Here is a 23,065-nt window from a genome sequence, read left to right on the forward strand (position 1 = left end):
AGCGATGGCAAGGAACGGTGATCATAACTTATTCGCATATCCATTTCAGTAGAATTAACTTCCTGCTCACGATTTAAATGAGAGCAAGCGATATTTACCAAACTGTTGTTCTATCGGAAGCTCTAATTATAAGACAAGAATTCTTCGAGTTGACTCTGTCTAATGAGTTGTATTAATACGTCTAGCGAAATAAATACTCCAGTCTTTTATTTGAAGGAAGAGAAATGACAGACCGTGTGTCGACTTTGGTCCATTCTACAAGTTTTTTTTAATTAGCTTTGTGGCCTGATATACTCTCTTTAAAGTAATACATTATATATTTATTTATTTTTTAAATAATACATAAAGATTTACATCGCGCTTTGGTTGATTTATTTTCAAAAACCTGCGAAATTAACAAAGTATTTTTTAATAAGTAATATTTTAATTTTTTTTGCAGAAGAAAAATTATTAGTTCCTACATCGAATGTTTTCCGATCATATTGGGAGAATTTTTCACGCTAATCTGATATCTCCAGATTTTATTTATTCTTTAAAATTTCTCTAAAAAATCTTGCACAAAGAATTAAAATCAAATAGAAGGTTCGATGTGGCTCCTTTGAGGTCAGATACGAAATTCAGGGGATCAAAGTTGCAACGTTAGATTTTTCCGAGCGTTTAAGTTTGCAATCGTCATTTCGCTTGAAGTTCCGCGGCCTGTTCCTCTTCCTCTTTAGTAAGCGGTACTGTCGAATGATTATAGAGCCCCTGTGCCATTAGCTGAAGAGCCAAAGGATTTTTCTGGCCGCTGGCTTTCTTGATTTTCGCTCGCTTGTTCTGAAACCAGATCTTGATTTGCGCCTCGTTCAGACCTAAATCCCTCGAGAGTTGCTGCCTCCGTCTTTCCGTCAGGTATCGATTCTCCGCGAATTCCCTTTTCAGTCTCGCTAATTGTTCACCACTGAACGCGGTCCTGGGACGTTTCTCTTCGGGGGTGCCACCGCCGCGTCCGTCTGTCCTCTTCACTCTTCTCGTGCGTGGACCTGAAACACGAGATGGTTCTAGCGTTAACTCGTATCTGTCAATATGTCTATCCAATCACATCTCTGCGACAATGCATACAATGCATCATGTTGAAATAACATAAAGAAGTTAACTTCTTCAAACGAACTTATTCATTTTACAAAAATGTATGTAAATATAAGTAATCATATTGTTTTCTGTTATATAGATATATCATAAATAAGCAATTATGTATCTTCGTTCAGATTAAATTTTCTCGAAATGTATTCTTTTCTGTCATAAAGTTGTCATTCTTTTTAACGCTAGTTAAAAGTAAGTTTCTCAATCGCTGCTGCTATTGCGTTAAGGAATAGAATCTCACAGAGATGACTATACAGGTAGACATCAGGTTTTAAACAATGCCTCGCAATACGGCTTTACAAGCAGACATTGATTCAGCAAGTTTACACGCCGATAAATCTGAAAAATTAACGAACCACCGGTCGGCAAGTTTTACGGCAACTTTTATTGTAAGCCTGTCTTAAGTGTTTTTCTCTCCGGTACGCTAGGTCTAAGTCCGGTTATGCGCGTGTGTGTCTTCTATAACAAGCTAGTTACTTGGGAGGAGCCGCGCGAGGTCGGAAAGTTCGTCGATGGAATAAACGTCCGACTGAAAGGATCGTCTTGCCGACGAAGTAAATCCTTCCGTCTCGATCCTACTTGCCTTATCACGCTTGCGGACGCGTTCGCGCGAAATCACCGTGACGTCGGACGGACCAGGCAGCGGTGGCTTTATCGTAAATCAAACGCATTATTATCGCAGCCATGTTGCGCATCTTATGCCGACGCAACGTCACTATTCGCGCGTTTACGTTGCGTCAGCGCAAGCGCTTGAGATCCGATCAACTTTGTGCGAGATTTCGACAAAGAAGTCCCAAGGTAAGTCCCTCTTCTCGAGATTGAAATAATTAACAGAGAATGAGGAAAATATTGGATAATGCAACAAGTATATTCAGCTATTTTTATACGAAAGTTGATTTGAATTTTGAAATACAAAGAAATATTCTGAATTCGGTGATATTTGAAATGTTTGTTACAATAAGCTAACCTTAATTTTGTAAAAATCTCTAGGACATATAAAGTGCTCTGTCATTTATCTATTTTTTAGAAATCCTGTAATTTTGACAAAGACATTTTCTCTTATAGCTATCCCTTTTCTTTTTCTCTCACTTTCACGAAAATATATGGAGAATCAATCAAAACACTATATTTATTTCTTTAATCAGATTCTTATTACAGGATCTCTTTATTTCTATCACATATTTTGTCTACGTTGTTGGTTAACCCATTGTTGCAATAAATCTTTCGTTTAATTGAGCAAAAGTGAGATTCTTTAGAGCTCGTTTGAACTGACTTGAACTTTCATGCATGTTATCATAAGAGGCTGTGCGTTGCTTCGCCAAATAAGGGCCACGCGATCCTGGACGCAATTCGATTTTTCCAGCGTGACTACTTCCTCTCGTGTGATTCCCGCATGTAATTCCCAACTAATAATTCACAGGATAAACACTATATGCCGCCCGGCGCGGCACGAACGCACCGCGTTTATACGGCACGCACCACCGATTATATAATTGCGTATAAATCAAATCATAACGATCAACACTAACGTTATCGGTCGGTTCGATCTGCTGAATATTCCATGGAAATTTCGAGACCGTCTCGCGATGATCGGTTTGCGCCATACACATTGCTCACTTGCTTGCGAAAAATTATATATACATGTCTTCTCGCATGGAAAAAAAAATGCGTAGATCGACGGTTCTTGCGTGATTCTTGTAAATGTTTTTACGCGACTTCGAGTCACACATCGATCATTGCGCAATGTTTATTGAAGTTAATGAAGCTGACTATCTCGAAAGCAAAAAAGCAAAACGTTTTGCATATAATTATAATATAAAGAATATAGATTTTTATAGATATTTTTTCAATATATTGTTTTTTTTATACATATCATATTTAAACCTTTATTATTCCCGTGAGATGTTCAGGATACCCTGACTTTGTAAATTCGCTAAATGTGAATGCTATTTTCAATTTTTTTGTATTTATCTTTATTAAAGAATGTATAAAATATTATCAATATTTATCATGAAAAAGAATAATAATAATTAAATTAATAAAATATATATAATGTTAGAGTATCAAAAACACCGCACGCGAATAATTATGTTAAAAAACTATTACGCGAGTTATATAGAGTTAATGTATTTGTTATTTAATAATTTTTTTTCTCGTAACTTTATAGAAGTTTATATTCAAAAATTCTATTTGGTATTTTTTAATGAATTTTTCGATAGTCATATTTCAATATATCGTTAGACCTATTGAATATTGGTTTTTAAAAGGAGGAACAGTCGCTGTTAAAGAATAGCAAACATTAAAAGGAAAATTTCTTGATTGTCAAACAGTTTGTCTATGACCAGGCTTTAACGATCGGTCAAGAGAGATCAGAAATTACAGGCTTGTATGGTATAAGTCGCATTGCAAATGATAATTATCGAATGTTGCTGCGCGGTAGTAAATTACTGTCGACGACGAGGGTCGTCCGGCACGTAAGAATTTCGCAGTGAAAATCGTTTTACAACGCGTAATCATTCAAAGCTGAAGATCATAGTACATGCTTTAAGTAATATTATCGGAAAAGCAGTTTGTTCCGCACGATCGAGCATTGGCGCACGTTGTCGAGACTTAAGTCGTTAGTTTCCCGTCTCCGATTGGCTCTTACAGCTGGCGACGCGATCGATTTCTATCCGTATAGTCATAAAAAAATCTCTCAAGAAATTCATCTTCGTCGAGCTCGATGGCGTCCATAAAATATTTTACAAGACTGTGACTGCTCGCGACGTAATGTTTTTGCGTTTCACCAAACATGCTAATATTTAAAAAGAAAAATTTATCAAGGTATGTGTAACGATAACATGTGCCATACGCCGTATTTGTTGAACAGTCTTTCGCGCGAGTTTACATAAACAATTTAGTAAAATGTATAGGAAAAGCATCTTAATTAATAGAAAATTATTTCTAAATTAGGACAGCACACAAAATGCATGCGCACAGCATAACGTAGTTAGGAATGCCAAGGATGATATACGCACGATGATTAACGCAGCTAGTTGACATTTTAATACCCCGTAATGTTACGCGAATGAGCTTTATTCATTTTTCTTAAATTAAACTTTTAAATAGATTTTAGAAAACAAATGGAAAATTCTCGACGCATACAGAAACAGAAAAAAAGAGAAAAATACATGAAAAATACGAATTTGTAAAAAACAAACGAATAAGCTCGCTCATGGGATATCGAGACGTCGGCTGGCTGTGCTAAACGTACGCATACCATCCTTGGCAGTTTTCTCCTCCTCAGGAATGACTGAGGTAACGAACAGCCGGCAGTCTAATTACTTAAGCGAGGCAGTCTTGCAGTCAAGCACAGGAAACACGCGCCGAGAGAAGAGCTTCTCGTGCTCCCCCAGACTCCTCTCTCTCTTCTCATTCTCACCCTTCCCTACTTACGGTAATCCCTCTCCAAAGACTTGAGGGTAAAACCAATAATGCTAAGACGCCCTTCTCTCGCTAAGCACAACCCCAAAAGTACCGCGGCGGAATATCCAGCGACGTGCGGCCTCGGAGAAACACTAATTTCCTTGTCTCACTCCTAGAGATAGACGTCAGCTCGTAGCTCGGTCTGTCAGTTTAATTGCATTTTTTTTCGCTGCACAATCGTGCACGCGCGCGACATGACATTTACATTGCTAATTAGTTCAGCTGTTACGCAGGAAATGCACTGAGTGATTTAAACAAACATTACTGATTACTCATTTGCATGTGAATAATTTTATTGTAAAATGTGAGACAGGATTCGATCTCCGGACGTGGAAAAGAATGAAAAAGTGTATCGTTAAAATTCACGCTACGTATGGCGAACATCAATATAAAGGATAAAGTTATAAGATTACTCGTCCATCAGCGATCGACCGCACTACTAATTTTCTTGTTCTATTCTTGAGATAGATGTCAGCTACTGGCCTCTAGTTTCTCCTTCAGGCGATTCCCGCGTAACGAATAGCAGTCGCTATTCTAGTAATCGCCCTTTCAGTCTACTGTTCGACTTGCTCGTCACGTTGCTTTTAATTACATCCGTATCGGCAGAAAGGCGAAGAAGGCGCAGTAGAGGATAAAAAGGGAGTGTGGTGTCTAGAATTCGTTAAAAATGATCTGTAAATTAGTAGGATTCCACGCGGAGCAAATGGCCGACGATCGTGTTCGGAGAGCGAATTGCGTTGCTTCGCATGCATATTAAATTTAAAGCAATATTTTAAAGTTCCCGTTTATTCGCCACTACTGTTTCAGATTGTAACATCGGAAATGAAAAAATATACGGTAAAAATTCTTGCAAAATATATAATATATATTACTAGGAAAATATATATTTCAATATTACCGACTTTTAAAATCTAAAATCTCCTTTTATTTTATTAATTCAAAAATAATCGTATATTTAAAAATAAACTATGAGTAATCAAAAACGAAATAAGCTATATTTACAACTGTGATAAACTGTCAAGTTAATAACATATGTATAAAAATAAATGTAATTTAATTTCTTCTTGAAACAAGAAAATAGGTAGGTATATTTTGTAAACGCGACGTGACAAAATATCGTGAAATTAACAGCAGACATTTTAGATAAATTTAAATGTAATCGTCCTGTCTTTCAATCAATTCGTAGAGACAGATTTTATTATACTCAAAGCGAGAAATCTAAATGTAGAAAGCTGAACTGTAATTTCATCGGACAGAATTAGAAAGTACGAAAAACAATACGAGATGAGGAATATTTCAGAATTCAGAGTTGTAAACTAATAATAATCGTAAACTTTTTAACAGCGTAACTTTCGCTCGAGTCTCGCGCCTTTCTTCCTTTACCCGCGGATCTTTACGTCTCAAACGTCACTCGTGACACGATAATTACAGTGTTTATGAACGAAGTTCTCCGTATAGAGCGTGTCGACGACACAATGAGAGTCGGCAATCATCCTGGATGATGCACCCGGACGGGCAAACGAGTCTCTCGGTGTCGGTTAGTTGCGCTTCGGTCTCGCTTTCAGATAGGCCATGAGCGATTATAAGTGGCCGTAGGCGAGGTAAGTCGTACACTCACGAATTGCATCGTCCTCGATATGTAAAGCGATCTACCTCGCTTACTAAAGTGCCACTCGGCTCTCCCATTGCCTACGTACCTATCTCTTTTATTGTTAGTTGCGCGGAACATTGATACGGAACGTCGCCGGAAGGGAAACAGCGAGCACAAAGTTGAGAGCGTGTTAAGCTTGTCTTTGCGCAATTTATCAGGACGATCTGCGCGAAATGATGCGAGTGACAGAGGCTGCGCTTGATGTAAAAAGTTGTCGGGATAAAAACCTGCGTGTTGGTTTCTGCGGTCGTTTAAGTATTCATGACTAAAGGCGGTCCTCTCCTTCTCCTTCCTCTTCCTTCTTCCGTCAACTGATTCTGTCACCCGGCGATTGTGATGGTAGACTAGCATTGACAACTTAATGATAAGTTTTTATCGTGCAAAAGATGCAATAAATTACATTTTAATGAAGCGCGCTTAATCGAGATTTATTACCAATGTTTTTTTTTTGCAATCCCGCAATTGCGAATGTAATTTCGATAATACTTATCTTACTTCGTTATCATTGTAGACAGGATATTAAAAACAATTTACTGTCGTTTTGAAAACAGGTAATGTCGCAAATAAAGCGCTTTAATTAAGTGAAGAAAAATCTATCTTGTTCACCTTCGCTACAAACATTATCAGATTGTTCGGTAACCAAAAGCATTGCGTTAAATCAACGTTACTGAAATTTATCACCGATAATTATGATATCCTCGTTAAAAGGCAGTGAATTGATATGTTAATAGAATGATACGAAGGAAGAGGACGCCGTCGTTAAGTCGTTAAGGCCATTGCCTCGACGATTGCAGTTGACAAAGACGCACTTCACTCAATTTTCACCAATTAGACCGGCAAGCTCGATGACGATCCTAACTATTGAAATAAAAGTGCAATGCTCTCCACTGTAACTATATTAACTCCAGACCAATAATTTTGCAAGAAAAATTTTGAATTGTGTTTTCTTTATTTCGATAATCTACAGTTTATCTTCTACTATTACGACATTCTTAAACATCATACTTCTAAACATCCTTTAATCTGATACAACACGATAATTTATAACAGCAAACGGAGCTTCAAGAGAATGTAATAAATGTGAAGTATATCGGATAATGACAGGAGAAGAATCAAAGTGAATATAAAGATTGGCCGATCAAGCGAGTCGCGTTCTCGTCGCGAATCGGAATGGATCGATCAAGTGATCGCAGTTGCGGACAGTTGCGAGAGCCGATCGACTTGTCCTTTCCGTGAATCTGATCGTCTCGTCCTTGTGCGGGTATGTACATCGGGATATGTAGGAACGAGCAGCTTGAGTTATGACTACGACCATTACTTGGGACAAACGAGGCTAAGCGTGTCGACACGGAGTCGAGCGGGCAGGTCTCCTCGATTCTCCCGAGTCATTCTCGACTCTTGAGAATTACAAATGCCCCTCTCTCTCTCTCTTTCTCTCTCTTTCTGTCTTGAGTCGCGAGCCTTCAGCGTGCTCGCAACTCCCGATTGACAGTTTTAAGGCCCAACGCTGAGCTCTGCATCAGTACTCGTTATCCAGGACGCAGATTCCGCATAGACGGTTTATGTATTTCCTACGTTCGCCGAGCAAATATATGATATCGCGAGCGGCATAACGATACCCTGTAACCCACATTTTCGAATTATTTATGTCGCAAGGTTTTTGCGATCCACAACTGTCTTCGCCTCATGCGTCAATGCCGATGGTATTTCAGAAGTATAGACGGCCGGGGTATAAAATGAAACGCGACGAAAAAGGTTGTTTATGACAGTACAATTCTAAGGAGGACTAATTCTCTCTTTTTAAACTGAAAAAGTTTTATACCAAATAAATTCCACGCACGTACAAAGAAAAATAGATCGAGAGAGAAGCAAATCTTGAAAGTCAGCTAATACGGAGAAGTAAGTAAATGTTCTTAAAAAGTATAAAAAAAATTAACGGATCTCATCAAGTTATCGTATTCATCATCATGTATTGCGAAAGTAAGCTGTAAATTAATCTGTATTAATTTATTTACGTAATTACAGTGCGAATCACAAAGAGGTGAAAGTCGTCTTACATTTCGATGGATCAATCTGATTGCAAACCACTGGATATCCATACGCGTCATTGAGATATCGATTTAACGCAGACATGCCCAGTGATCGAGCACGGGACAAGCTTACACAATAAGCGTATTAATGGCTTCGTTCAGAAAAGCTCACGTTCCCCGATGCCATTTCGTCATTAGTCTCGTCTAGCCCAAGTACGGCTCGTAACCGCCGTGGGTAGTTACTTACTTCGTCCTGAGAACAAAAAAGAAAAAACATACCGATTAAAACTCCTGTCTTTCCGAACAACTTCATCAAATGCACATTTTACATTTATCCATTTCAATCTTTGTGCACATAATGTCGCTTGTTAATATATAGACATCTTATATATAGACATTGTTAATAATGCAAATATAGTCAAACGTCAGTATTATTACAGTATAATTAAACAAACTCTAAGATTTAAAACAATTGCAGAATAAACATCCATCTATATACTGCAGTATTCAGTTTTCATCTTGTTGAACCATGACACGATTTTTCAGGCAAACAATACTTATAATCAATGTTAGAAATTTTTTATTTGTTTGAGATATTAGATATAAATATCGTTTGCTAAACATGTGGTTTCATCACATCGAAGTTAATTGGATTTCTTATGAGATCTTCGTTAAAGCATTCTCGAGTGAACCCACAGAACTATATGAAAAGTAATCATTGGATTCGCGACTATATCCATAACCATAAATAATGATCACTGATTGGTCACTCGTCGATCGTTACTCGAGTGTACGTGACTGCGTTTACGTTTCCACGGGTCATTAACTTGTTTCCATTAAGGCGCGGTCTTGTCTGCCTCTTTTCGCCATTTCTTTCCGTCTCTTTCCCTCGTTTCTTTAACGTCAATTAACAATCATCCGATTTTAGATCCGCGGCATGTGTATCTTTACATTACGGCGATTAAGTGCCATTCCGAAAGCGACCGGTATTTCTTAAGTGATTCTTCAGTATAAAACGCTAGTCATATCTTCAAGCTTTTATACGTGTAGAAATATTTTCTGGCGCAATAATTGTGCTGTTACGTAACGCTCCGTCATGTACTTTTTCATGATGGATTTAATGTCACGAGCTAAACAGTCATTTAAAAGTCAGACAGTTATTTAAAAGTCTGATTTTTAAGTGTATATTTTAAAAGGTTCATTCAAGATTTAAAAAAAATTGAAATTTTATACAATATTCTACCTAATCATTCTTTTTATTTGACGGATTTAACACAAAACAATTATTTAGAAATTCAATTATACGTTCAAAAGATCTAAATATACATTTTAAAAAGATTTGTTTTAGATTTAAAAAAAAATTGAGGTTTTATATAAGATTAAAAAAAAAATTAAATCTAGAGTTTGAGAAGGATCTATCTTTCAGAGTTAATTCTCTCTCGAAGGAGTACAACTTACGATAATAAGCAATCAAAAATTATGAGACATATGCGAGTAATGCGTAGCTCGAAGAGACGATTAATAGCTTCATTGCATCCTACGCTGTCGATGCAGAAGTACCGGTTTTACCAACAAGACCGCCCCTTTCTTATTCCTCTTGATCCTTTCATTTGCTTTCGATCTTTCTCTTCCTTCCTGACATCGTCACTTATTCTTTTCGCAAAGCAATTAGGTATGTAATAAGCAACAATAAATTTTATGCATCCTCCACATATCATCAATTGCAGCTAATCATTACCTTTCATAAATCTATAATTAGTTGCATCAATATTTTTACGAATTGCGTCAAAACGTATACTTTGCTGTTACATTCGTGCGATTATACAATTTCTCGAGCCGTATTGGTTAGCATCGTACAAAAAGGATATATGTCTCTTTACTTTGGATCGCGGATGAAAAGGTTTAGAAAGCGGCGATCTGTCCTGGATCCCAATCACCAACGTGGCGCAAAGCAGGAACTATAATCTCCCAACGTCTTTCGCCATTTAGTTTTCGTGTAGCCTCGATGTTATCTCGTGGAGGAAAGTCACTTTGCAAGGATCATTGCGCTCCAACGCGCAGTCACGATCGCCGTATTGCTACACATCGTCATGTCTTATATGTTGTAGGCGTGACCGGCACTGTTGAGATCTTTATCGCTTCGTCATTATTATTACGTTACATATCGGGATTACATCGGTCCCCTTCCCCGATTAGGAGAATGGTATACATCCAGTTAACGCGAGACTCATACATACGACTCCGTAAGTTGGTTGCTGGCGAAACAAAACCATCACGACGACGCGCGCGACGTACATTGTTCTCCACATCATGGAAGGACTTGATATGCGCTCGCGCAGTTATTAATTATTATGTTGAGCGTACTGAGTTATCGTGCAAATCGTCGATCATCACGGCGATCGTATCGTTCTGCATCTATCTTGTCTTTCGACGAAAATATGCAGAGGAATTCGAGACTCCAGTAGCTGATTCGCGTCAACAAGCCATATATAATAGGCACTTTTGATTCATTGCAAAATATGTCGAGATTTGATGAAGAGGATGTGCCTCGATAAAGTTACCACAAAGCAAAAATATATCTTAATAAAATTTCTCTTTTATGTACATATATAAACAATCAATATTTTTCTTACGCTCATAATATTATAACACGTTTATGACAAAGACGAATTTAATCGGCAAATCAAAATCCTTGAAAAATACGCAGCAAATATGAATAGAGTAAGAGAGAAAAGAGAGAAGATTATGTAAAATTTATTAAACATGACAAGTAAGTAAATTTATACTGATGTGCATGATTTAATTTTGAGGCCATATGATTATTGATTTATAAGGCTATCATCTTATAAGAAAATTATTAACGTTTTCATTCGAGTTATAAACGAGATATCGTAAATTTATGCTGAATAATACCGGTCTATTCCTAGATATTCTGGACGGTGACGTAATGACGATTAATTGAATTAAAAGCAAGACGTACATATTCGAGCTCGTTCGCGGATGATTCGCGACTGGCGCAACGCATGAGTGAGTTACGATGTCGATGCACATCGATGCCGCTTAAATATCATTAATCAGTGAATTCACAGCGTCGATCGAGAGGAGTCTATTTCGAGCGAACTAACCATCATCAATGGCAATTACGGCATCTCATAAAACGACGATATGATTCTACACAGCATATTTTAAAAGACATCCTGGGAACATCCTCTAGACGTCTTTAAGACGTCCCTTGAAAGTCTGTGCTACATGGAATTATCCCGTTTCGGATCTTCCCCCACGTCTTTTCCCACGTTTTCACGCATCGGCGTTTCACGCGAAACTGTTCGCACGTGTTGCACATCACATCGGTACAGACTACAATCGCGCGTTATACTTATATTCCGGTTATAGAATCGCGCATATACCACGATTTAACGACCAGTTGGCTCTTATCGCGCGCCGCACCGTCTCCATAGATATACATCTCGTAATCAGATACTACTAACGCTCGCGATCGCTCGCGATCGCTCGCGATCACGTAAGCCCCACGGGTCCCATTATATGCCGGCGAGAAGCACGACGTTGCGATCGCGATCTCATAATGCGAGCTACTTTTGGCACTTTAAACTTCGATTATCTCACGACAGTCTATATCATCTCTTCTGACCGTATTGACATCCATAGGACTTGCTCTGAGAGACAAGTGCTAATAATTAAAAAAAGAAAAAAGTATCATCTCTTGGAGAGATACTTTGTTATCACGCTCATTTAAAGTTCTCTGGAGCTGACAGTAGGTCTATTAGACTCATTCAATCAATAATTCTTTTTGTAAAAAATGTCACAATTTAATTTTTTTCTTTATATTACATTTGCAAATTTGGGTTCTTATTAAGATACGTTTAATATTCATTCTTTTTGATTTTTTGAAATTATTTAGTGTCTTTCAATTCTCGACTACAGCAATAGATCGTTTAGAAGCGAAAAAAAATTTTCAATAATTGTATAATCTGTACCATTGATATTATGAGGTCTCAAATTGTAGATAAAAAAAGACATTGAATATAAATAATAGAGAGCATACAGCTACAACACTACATGTTTTAAATGGAAGTCATATATTTAAAATTATAATAACGTAGACGTTTCGTTTCAAAAATTCCATGATCATCATCATACATAACAACATCAAGATATAAAAAAAAAATACATATAATTAACAATAAAAACTCGTCAAAAAAGATGAAAAAACAATTTTACAATCGCCATGATACGAATTAACAGAGTAAGTTGAAGTCCAGAAATTGAAGTTGAACAATATTCAATCGTATTATGTATTATTTTCTATTAAGTTTAGAATTCTTTATTGCAAGAAGCAAAGTGCGAATTCGTGTGAAAAATACGGAATTTCCAGATTCTATTTAAATTAAGCAAGAAAATACATTTTTCAAAAATATTACTTTATCATTCGTGAAATTCAGTTTTTTAACAATCTTGATATTGTTATGTATTGATGATCAAATCTTGAAACGAAACGTCTACGTTATTATATTATAATTTTAAATATATGACTTCCGTTAAAAGTGTTGTGGCTGTATGCTCCCTATTATTTATATTTTGTATTTTTAAGCCACCTTCAAACAGTTTAAAGACATTGAATCTTTCTCTATCAGTTGTCGTAAAGTAGAGGTTCACTTGCACATTCTGTACTTCAACAAAATTTATAAATGTAGTTTTCATAGAGAATTAATTAAATGGATCTTACAGACCCAGTCATTAACTGTATTATGATACATAGTGTATAGATTTTGGCGTCAGCTTGGAAGGGTTAAAAGTTCATTGCTTCGCGCTAAATGTATACGAACGTGATACTTACCGGAGTTACTATTTCGTCGTACGTGATTTGTTATCTTGTTGTTCGTGCGAAGATAAGATGTTAAAGGGACGGTGAAGTAGAGACGTAATCCGTTTCGCGCGCGGTTTCCTTCTGACGCGCGAAAGGTCGCGCGCGTTAACACGCGACGCGCAGTTCCGTGCGCGTTTTCGCGTATACGCTCCACCGTGTTATTTATCCGCGCGTTGCACGTTTGTTCCACCTTATTTTCAAATGCACGACATTATCTCGCCTCGTTGAGCGCGACGGGATAAGCGCACGTGAAGAACACCGTGATTATCTGCGCTACCATGAATTAGGTATATTCCTCTTGGCGATTTTGTTGAATGCACGTTTGGTATTTAACTCACGAGATTCGTTCTAAAATAGATAATATTAACATCGCTGACTGATTTATGGAAAATGATTAAATCTAAAGACGGCTTCCCTCCTTATATTTTCACGCCGCGTTCTCTACTATCGCAACATACCTCTTTATTTCTCACGATTATCGAAAGCTTGCTTGAGTATCTACCAAAGAGAAATTCTCTTTTATTCTTATAGTTTGCAATCATTTAATTGTTTTGAATTATTATTACAAATGGTAAATGTTATAATTGCCATTTCTCTGGATCTAAATTTAAATCATGTCAATTATTACTTCTATTTGAAGTAAATATCATATTACCTTCGAGCTTCTATTCGAGATTGCTCGTAGATCTCTTCTCAACAGATACTTTAATAGACATTTTAATCGCTCCTCTCTATCCAGATTGCTTCCTAGTTCGTGAATTTAGTAGTTGGATTAAATCTCACAGACGCGTGTTTCACTTTCCCTCGGTCGCGAGTTATGTTTATCTGATTCCCGGTCGAGTCAATACAATGAGAATGCGGCGCAATTAGTATCTCATTAGACAGCGCGACTGTTCTAATTTCTTAGTTTCGCATTAGAAACGTCACTCCGCCGTGGAACGTAACGTGACGTTCCCTCATGCTACTCTTCGGCTTCTCTCGCTGGTGTTCACCCTTTCGCTCTATTACGTTCCCTCGGCTTCTCCAAGCATGTGGCGAGGAACTTGGTACGCACCAAAGTAAACTACCACCACTCTGCCTCTCTTACGTGGTGATTGACGCGAGCCGGCTCGGTGTCGGCTCGGAACGGTTATCCGTTTACCGTTTCAAAACGCTATCGAAAGTGTATTCTGTGATCCTTTAATATACAATCCTTGACTTCCTTTAATAAGAGAGAAGAAACTTCCTGTCAAAATTTAATATTATTGTGATTATTATAATTATATTTTTTATTGATAGATAAGACAGAAAGGAAAAAAGGAAAAAACTTGGTACAGCGGATTTAGTGATAATGTAATTAATTTAGTGATAATGTAATTGATAGGGGAAAAAAAAAAGAGTTGAAGGTATGCGGAAGGATGAATGAAGTTAGAAATTGTAAACCACAAGTCCCTTTCTTGGTTGTATATATACTGAATTGAATAAATACATTCTATTCTATTCTATGTTTTTAATTGGCTTTTTTATGATAGAAATAGGAATTTTAGATTAATTATAAATTTGCTAATATTAAACAGCTTTCGAATTTCCATTGCGTTATGAAAAAAAAAAAAAAAAAATCTCTCCCCTTTAATACATAATTTAACGGTTCTTTGATGTGAAATAGTGAAACTCATAACGTTTATCACGAGGGAAGTCATAAGAGAAGAGGCATGGTTCTTTATCACTGTCTTCTCTCTATTCCGACTCTGTTCTTCACGAGCCACGTGCCCAGGAAGTTGCCGTTCGCTGATGTAAACTATTGCATTTGCTAACGTGGCTTGAACGAAACGAGGTCGCAAATGCGCTCGACAATGTATTATAAAAGCGGTGAGTTGATATAAGATATGACTGGGTAGACGCTCGAAAAGGAACATGATGGAATATCAGATCGCTTAGAAGCAACGGATGGGGAGAAGTGTGCGGGACAGTAGAAAAGAATCCGAGAAACCGGAACGGAGGACCAGCTTTGGATACGCAGATGAGTGGAAACAAACAACGGAGCTTTCGTTACGCGGCTGGTTAAATATAGGATACGCACTTGAATAATAAATGATGGCCGCGCATTAGCGCGCAGTTAAACGAGCGTGTAAGTAGAGGCGCGCGATGAAGGATCGAGCGCGAGCGAAATGCGTTTTCATTATTTCTGTGAAGGCTAAACTGTTTTAAACAACATCGCAAGAATCGCGAATGCGATGGCACGTGGTAGAGAATAATTATAGAAGAAAGGCGATTTCTAGTAATTAGCATATATATGAAACTCGATGCTGCATATATAAGATATACGCGTATTTACATATTTATATACTTATTTATAACTGTTGCTGTTGACAGGACTTTGCAATGGTTGTTCTTTTCATCGAATAATCATCAACGATATAAATTTTAAAAAGCATTCCAACGCGCACGAAATTTTAACGTATTATTCCATTGACTATGTATATTTCATAATAAACGTTTGTCTGCCAATATAACATTACTGCGAATTACTGTGCATTAAATGCGAATGTAATACGTCTGTTTGCACACGACTTTTCAGTTCGGCATTTGGTAACATTATCAACGAATACTACAATAAGATAATAATGAACTCATGTTCCAAAAAAAAAAAAAAAAAAGAACAAAGCAGTAGAGATATTCGATAAATTCAATGCAATAAATTCCGATCGAGAGACAAATATATATATAAACATGATGAATGTTGTTCATGAATGTGTTTTCGGGTGACATTCGAGTCCGAATAATAAATAAAATATCGACGATTTTAGCGAGCGCAGGGAATTATGCAAAAGTATAAACGACTCACACGCACACATGACAATCTATATGCTCGCGTAAACTCGACGATCCGCGCCGACATGACAATACGCTTCATACATGCTCGCCTTATACGTGCATCGAGCGATGACACGCGCGTGTGGGCGTGCAGATCGAATGGTAATTTACGTACCTGTACACGCGACGCACGCACTACGACACGCGCAATTCGCGTACACCGAGGGCGAGCGTAGCGTGAAGAAAACGGAAAGGGAAACGAGCGTGTGTATGCGTGTGCGCGCGGAAGAGCGAATGGAAGGTACGTGAAGGAGAATCGGGACGTGAGGGACGTAAGGGAAGGGGTTACGAAGAGGAGGAGGAGGACAGGGACAGGAACGAAGGGACAAGGAAAGGACTGACGAAACGACGGGAGCGGGAGAGAAGGAGATAACCGCGGGGTCGGACCGGGTGGTTGAAATTAATGTTGCCCGCTTAATTGGAGCCACCGAAGAGTGTGCGTGTGGCCTAAGCGGTTCTCAACTCGCTACATTGCGACGACATTCTTACGTCAGTCTCGGACATGTTCCGACGATGACCAGCGCGACTTTCGACATTTAATCGTACAAGCGTCTTCGAAATTAACTCCGCGTAATTATTCTTCAGTGGCACCTGAATTATCGTGAATTAAATTAGTATGCTGAAATAATAAATAGCGCATGATTTTTATGTAAAATTTATTTTAATGAAAATTCACGCTCTGAACATTGATTTTATTTATAAACGTCAATGTCTTTTTTATCTTTTATGTATAAGCTATAAATCTATAACGTCTTGTTTTTCTCTTATATACAATTTCTGATTTACACTCGTTTTGTAAACGATTTTTGTAAAGATCATTTTGTAAAGATGTTTATAAGATAAATGATTTATCGTGATGATAACTTCATTAAAATACCGGGTAATACCGGGTAATCGTCAAGTCGCTGTGTACAGATTTGGATTTTGAATGCGTTTTATGCTCGTGAGAGCGATTTATGAAGTAGTTGCGGTCGAAAATTTGAGTACCAACGCTGGCAAGAAAGTAGCGAGAAGATGTTTCGCGAGCAGGTTCGCAGCAGGTGCCTGCGCCGGGTGTTCCGTGCAAACATTGTGAGAGTTTTGACTCTCCGTCTGATGATTTCTGGCCTCTTCTTTTCAGGATGAATCTGATCCTCGACGGGGACACGTTCATTCAAGTGTTTTTGCATCGTGGCGCGATACTCTTTATTTGCAGCAAGTCCAATTGCAGCAAGAACAACATCATCGTTAGCAATGTCGAGAGAAGAAACGAAATCGCAACAGATGAGACGAATGGACGACAAGTGCGAGTAATCGTTCTTCCCATTGTGAGATTCTGCACAAGTAACTTTTGGACGGAGTTCCGAGAAGTGCCTTCGCTTCGATTCAAAGCGTTGCAACAGCGATGAATTACGATGAAAGACGAGATGAATTTATGCATAAATCATGAACGCTTGTTCGTCTAATAAGCAGTGATATCACTGCGATCTGCTTCTATAATTCGAAACACGTCGATTCGCTAATAGGTGATGCCTTTCTAGCGTCACGATCACCTTCGCGACTCTAAAAACGATCTTTCCGAATAAACCTTGAAATTATCAAGCGAGAGTTCTCGAAGCGATTCGAAATACACTGCACGTATCAGCGATATTGAAACGGATCTGTCTGTGCAGCGCGGCAGATTTCATCTCTTCGCGACAGGGAATTTTGAAAGTGAGCCTTGAGAGATCGTTGAACGAGTCATCGATGCGATTCGCCACATGTAGCTGGCAGCGAGCGTGTCGGCAGAGCGAGAGGGGAGAAACTGAACTAACTTCTATAATCCTGGAAGTCGAAGACTGCTGTATCGCGTCGACGTGTTCGTCGTTCCTTGAAAGAGAGGACGCGGAATGGCAAATACATAAAACGGAAAGCATGGAACATACGCCGTTTGCTACCTCTGTCGTCCTGTTCGACCACCTTATATGGTACGTTCCAACCCTTTCCCCGCCTCCCTCTTTTTCTTTCTCTTTTTCCTTTTCACGCGCGTGCGAGCCTCGTCTCGCGAATGTCGAAAGGGAGAGACGACCCTTATTATTACTTACGGCTTACGGGGTTTTAGCACGCGAGTGGAGCTAATGTGTTAATATAACGTATAGGGGGAGGCTCGCCGCGGCCGGCGTGGCGCGTATCAGCGCCCACGTAAGGACACGCATGTACACGCGTGCACATGTACGCACAGCCGCAATGGGCCGCGCCATAAAGTCGACCCACTCGATCGTCGCCACCATTCTGCCGTCGTCGAATTGCGCCCGATTGTATTCATGAAGGTTAATCGCCGTTCGTCTCGTGGTAATTGCGGCGACGCGTTCGTCCGTTCGCTTCACATCGTTCTATCATCGCCGTGTTTCTATAAGCTAAGTATCTCTTGATAGAAATCAGATGAGGTAACAAACAAATTCGGATATAAAAAATTCGAAATTGATGAAACACAATGTATGGATAATTCGTTAATCGTAATTTCTACATTAAAATAAATTAATAATTTATTCGTGAACATTACATGCACTTATAAAAAATATGAGCTGGATTAATATCATAAGTGTTAAATATAATTCTTATCTTGATATTAATATAAACATTAACACGGTGTGGATTTAATTCCATGATTTTTGGCAAAGCCTATACGGTTAAACTCACACTCACATTTTTTTACACATACACTCACATTTTTTGAGTGTATGAACAAAAGTTAACTAATTTTAAAGTGTGAATGTCACAACATTCGCACAATTGTATATGTATAATATATTATATGTGTAATATATAATCCATCGATACATTGGAGTGAGCATTTTTAACTGTTACTCATAATTTATAAAGTTCATTTGTAAATTCGTCCACTCAGTATCTTAATATCTTCAAATATCTAAATTGGCAACGTCTATCGTTGTGATGGCGGAGTCTCGTGGCATCCGTTTTCACGATTCGATTTTACGATTATCGACGGCCATTACGTACGGTGAGTTTTTTTTTGTACGCGCTGGAACAACGATGGCATGGTCACGCGACAATCGGTCACGGAATGCGAAGGCAAGAACGAGAATAAAATCGTGCCCTCCCGTCGTGCTATTACGTGGGACGTGTCCCTCTAAATTTGCCCGCTCTTAAATCCATCACGACGCATCGCGTTGATCGCCCTATTAATCACGATATTCACGCGTACATTGGTCTGATGCACACGACCCGCACGTGTTTTATGTCGATGTGATGTAAAAAAAAACTATGCTCCGAATTGACTGTACGTTGATCGCATTAAGAGGCAGGAGAGTCGAGATTTCCAACTGACACGAGCGTGAGACGTAATTTATTTCTTTATTACATAGTACAATCTTCAACTCTCATAAAAACGATAGATTTACGTGTATTCAAGAAATAAAATAAAATTCGTCGAAGGATAATATAGTCTGAAATTGATATATCAATCTATTTTTAGAAGAGTTTGAGACAACATCGAGTTCTTTAATAAAGACCAAGAATAAAGTATAATTGCAATAATAATTTATATATGAGTATGATTTGTGTGTTGACGTGAACTGTGGAAATAATATAGAAATGTAATTTGTATAAATAATACAAGGCTGATATCAAGATGTGATTGCACCATAATGCACACATGTATCGCTATTTATAAGACTCGTTAGACGATGTTCGGATTTTTAAGGACTTGTTGAACAATCAAATGGACTTCGAATGGGTTTAGTCCCAGACGGGTGGGCCCCGTTGTGGAGGCGGAAAGGTGCGTAGGCGTTGCGGCAGATGCAAATTGGCCACACCAGATTTCGACGATACATCTTAATTTCCTGGCCTGCCAAAAGTACCGGCTCGTGCCAAGCGCCAGATTTACGAAAGATTTCGGCACGTTAACAGAAAGGAATCATGCGTGAAAAAAAGTATGAGACCCGACTGTTCAATTAGAAATTGAACTTGTACACGGAAAAAAAATGTTGCTGGTTACAGCTAATTCTAATTAACTGAAATTGCATTAGCTACTATGAAATTTGTTAATACATAATGGATTTGCTGCTGTAGCTAATATAAGGACGTGAGCAAAGTTTGCATTGGCTGTTATAGATCAATTTATTTAGCAGCATGAAGTTAGTTGTCATAGTCATCGGATATGTTAATGTAAAAGAAAATTGTTTCTATCACAGCTAAATATGGTTTGCTGAAACTGTACTTGCTGTCAAATTGTCTGCTATACAGAAAATGTTTGCTGCAATGACCAATAGATTAATATAATTGCAAAATGTTTGTCTGTTATAATGATAATATTTAGAGCTCACAGCTAATGAAAATTAGATCTCGCAGAGATACGATGTTAGGTATCTATACGTTACGACTGGAATTTAACTACCACATGCAAATTTTTGCTGATGCAACTAATCTTTTTTTTCCATGTACAAATATATATCAAATATAGCAAGCATTGTGCATATTGATTTAATAAAATCTTTTTATTCATAATTTATTTTATTTTATTAATAATTTATTTTATTAATAATTAATTTAAAGTCCTTCGCAAAGTGATAAGTAAAAATACGGAAAAATTGTAAAAAGTATATAAGGTAACTAAAGTTTCATAAAAATAAAAATTAATTTATATGTATATCTCAATTAACTGCGAACTTTGAATCATAAAAGAATTTCATTGAACAGACTATTTGATCTTAATAAATAAACTAATTAAAATAAAATAAAATGTATGAAGATTTAGAATCTAGATTTAGAATTAAAGAAAAGAAAGTGTTTTTGTTTTTATTAAAAAATCTAAATCTTATGTGCAATTAATTTTTTCAACATTACTATATTTTATAAAATATATCGAAATATCTTTTGAATAATCAAAATATTTTTTATACAAATCTGTGAAAATATGTAAAATTTAACAATTCTCTCTCATTATATGTATAAGAGATTTTTCTATTTTAAAACCTTTCTTCCCCTTATTTTGTTTTTCGGTCCACGAAAGTTGTTATGCATTTTTTTTGGTTATGCATAACCGAACTAAAATCTAATATGCATAATTCCCGTTCAGATTGACACGCGTTTGTTGAGAGACCAGACATCGCAATTTGTTCCGATGGGCGAATATACGAACATGTGTTATCGGTATGTTTCTCATTTGTGGACCAAATAAAAGACAACGGATACGCAAAACTTGAATCCCACGATTCGTGAATACACGGGCGGCATTCGCAAGGCCATCTCTCCAGGAATTTCGTTTCCAGGAACAAACTCCTTTCCGAGTAGTTGTATTCGTATAAGTGATCAAACTTTTGAGACTATTGTCTTCTATTCTTTGAATATTTGGCGCTGCCAACGTTCGTTAGCAATCATTAAACTTTGACCTATTATTTTCTTTCTGTTTTTGGCATAAAAAGCTACTAACAAATTTATTGTCTTCTATTATTATTTCACATAATTAATTATTTTTTATCGCAGTAATTCTCTTTTTGCGAATAAATTTAAAAACAATTTACAATAAGCTCGTATATGTCGTACTTTAAATTCAGACGGTATTACTTGTAACATATTGGCACAATAACTCCGCAATACACTTTATATTCCAATGGTTATTAAATTCAACTATTATGAAGATTTTTAATAAACACATTGAAATGTGGGTCCTCGTGGTATCAACTTAGATACATCTTAGGCAAATAGTTCCACTGTGGTGGTCGTAAGATTAAGTTTAATTGGGCGGTGGTCCCGACTGAATTGAGATTTATGAAGTAAATTCATTGTTTCGAGTCGCCACTATGGACCACCAACACCGATCCAGCACTCGTTTCCTTCCCCGCGCCCGATCCACCGCTATCAAACGATGTCCCCTGTAACGTAGTCCACAACAACATCTGACAATCCGGCTACTGTGGGCTATCCGAATAAGAAGAAGACAACCTAACGGTAGCCTCTACATCATCTCGACTTCCTTTATTAGACTGCCTCGCGTTAAGATTGTTTCCTGACGAATAAAACAGACGTAAATCGAAAATCTAAATTGGCATTACCTTGTAAAACTAAATTCGACTGTCCATTAAATAAAATCAGTTATCACATATTACCTAAGATACGAGATTGGAAATTAAACAATGATGACATATATTTTCTACCAATCTAATTAACAACACAATTATTTTTCTGTATAACAGTTTCCTTTTGGAAACACTACTGTGAAAGAAAATACGCGTGATAATACTTAACTCTGAACTTCATTCGACGCGATGAAATTATGATCAATGCCATGCACTTATTCCGGTCAACTACCGTATTTATAATCAAGAGCATAATCTGAGAAAGGTCGCCGGATCAACGAATTGTACGGGATAGATTGCTATGAGGGTCGATTTATTTGTTGCCAACGCAGATCCGACTAATCAAACAGAAATGTTCCACATTGTCGCGCCGGATTAATTCGGGATTAATAATCTTGACGGGGCGTTCGTTTAATTGAAACACGTTATACCGCACGCAGGGCCGAAACCTTCTCGTGTGGTCTCGCGAAATCGCTTAATTTCGTGGCTCATATGAGACCACGGTGAATTTAATATACGCGGATCTCCATGACGAGGAGCCCGCACGGGCGGGTTGACGATAATGATGAGGGAAACGGAGACGGAGAAAGAGAACAGCGTGACGAAAGCTAGCTAGGGAGAAACGTCAGGAGATGTTCAAAGTCGGATGAAGACAGATATGCGGCGTGCGCGCAAATTTACTGTCGGCGCCTTTCTTTCGTATAAAAGCTCGTCGAACGTGCGAATATCAGCGAAATTCTTACTTTCAGGGAAATGTTCGTTCAAGTGACTCAGAATATGTGCAAAGTAGAAATTTCTAACGTTAAAATATTCCCAAACTATTTGTACATGATAGAAGCGTGACAGATACCATCGTTCGACGAACAAACATTAATATTAAATCGTCATGGTAGTTGACGCGAAGCGAATCTATATTCGTATCTCGTGTACGTAAAAACCTTGCTGACAGCTTGTTGCAAATAAATACAGTTATACGCGACATCGTAATGATAGACTGAGATAA

General features: G+C 37.7%; 1 protein-coding gene across 1 annotated transcript in view; it reads right to left on the reverse strand.

Moving 5' to 3' along the window:
- Positions 1-651: 651 nt before the first annotated feature.
- The window catches only part of LOC108688796 (homeobox protein invected-like), a 70,093-nt gene continuing 47,679 nt past the window's right edge, over positions 652-23,065 (reverse strand). Inside the window, exons 2-3 of the mRNA XM_018195213.1 lie at positions 8,516-8,521; positions 652-1,040 (exon numbers count right to left, since the gene is read on the reverse strand). Of these exons, the coding sequence (XP_018050702.1) occupies positions 673-1,040; positions 8,516-8,521 (374 nt within the window). The 3' untranslated portion in view covers positions 652-672. The remainder of the gene's footprint in view (positions 1,041-8,515; positions 8,522-23,065) is intronic.

Source organism: Atta colombica, unplaced genomic scaffold (assembly GCF_001594045.1).
Source record: "Atta colombica isolate Treedump-2 unplaced genomic scaffold, Acol1.0 scaffold239, whole genome shotgun sequence".
NCBI classification, from domain to species: Eukaryota; Metazoa; Arthropoda; class Insecta; order Hymenoptera; family Formicidae; genus Atta; species Atta colombica.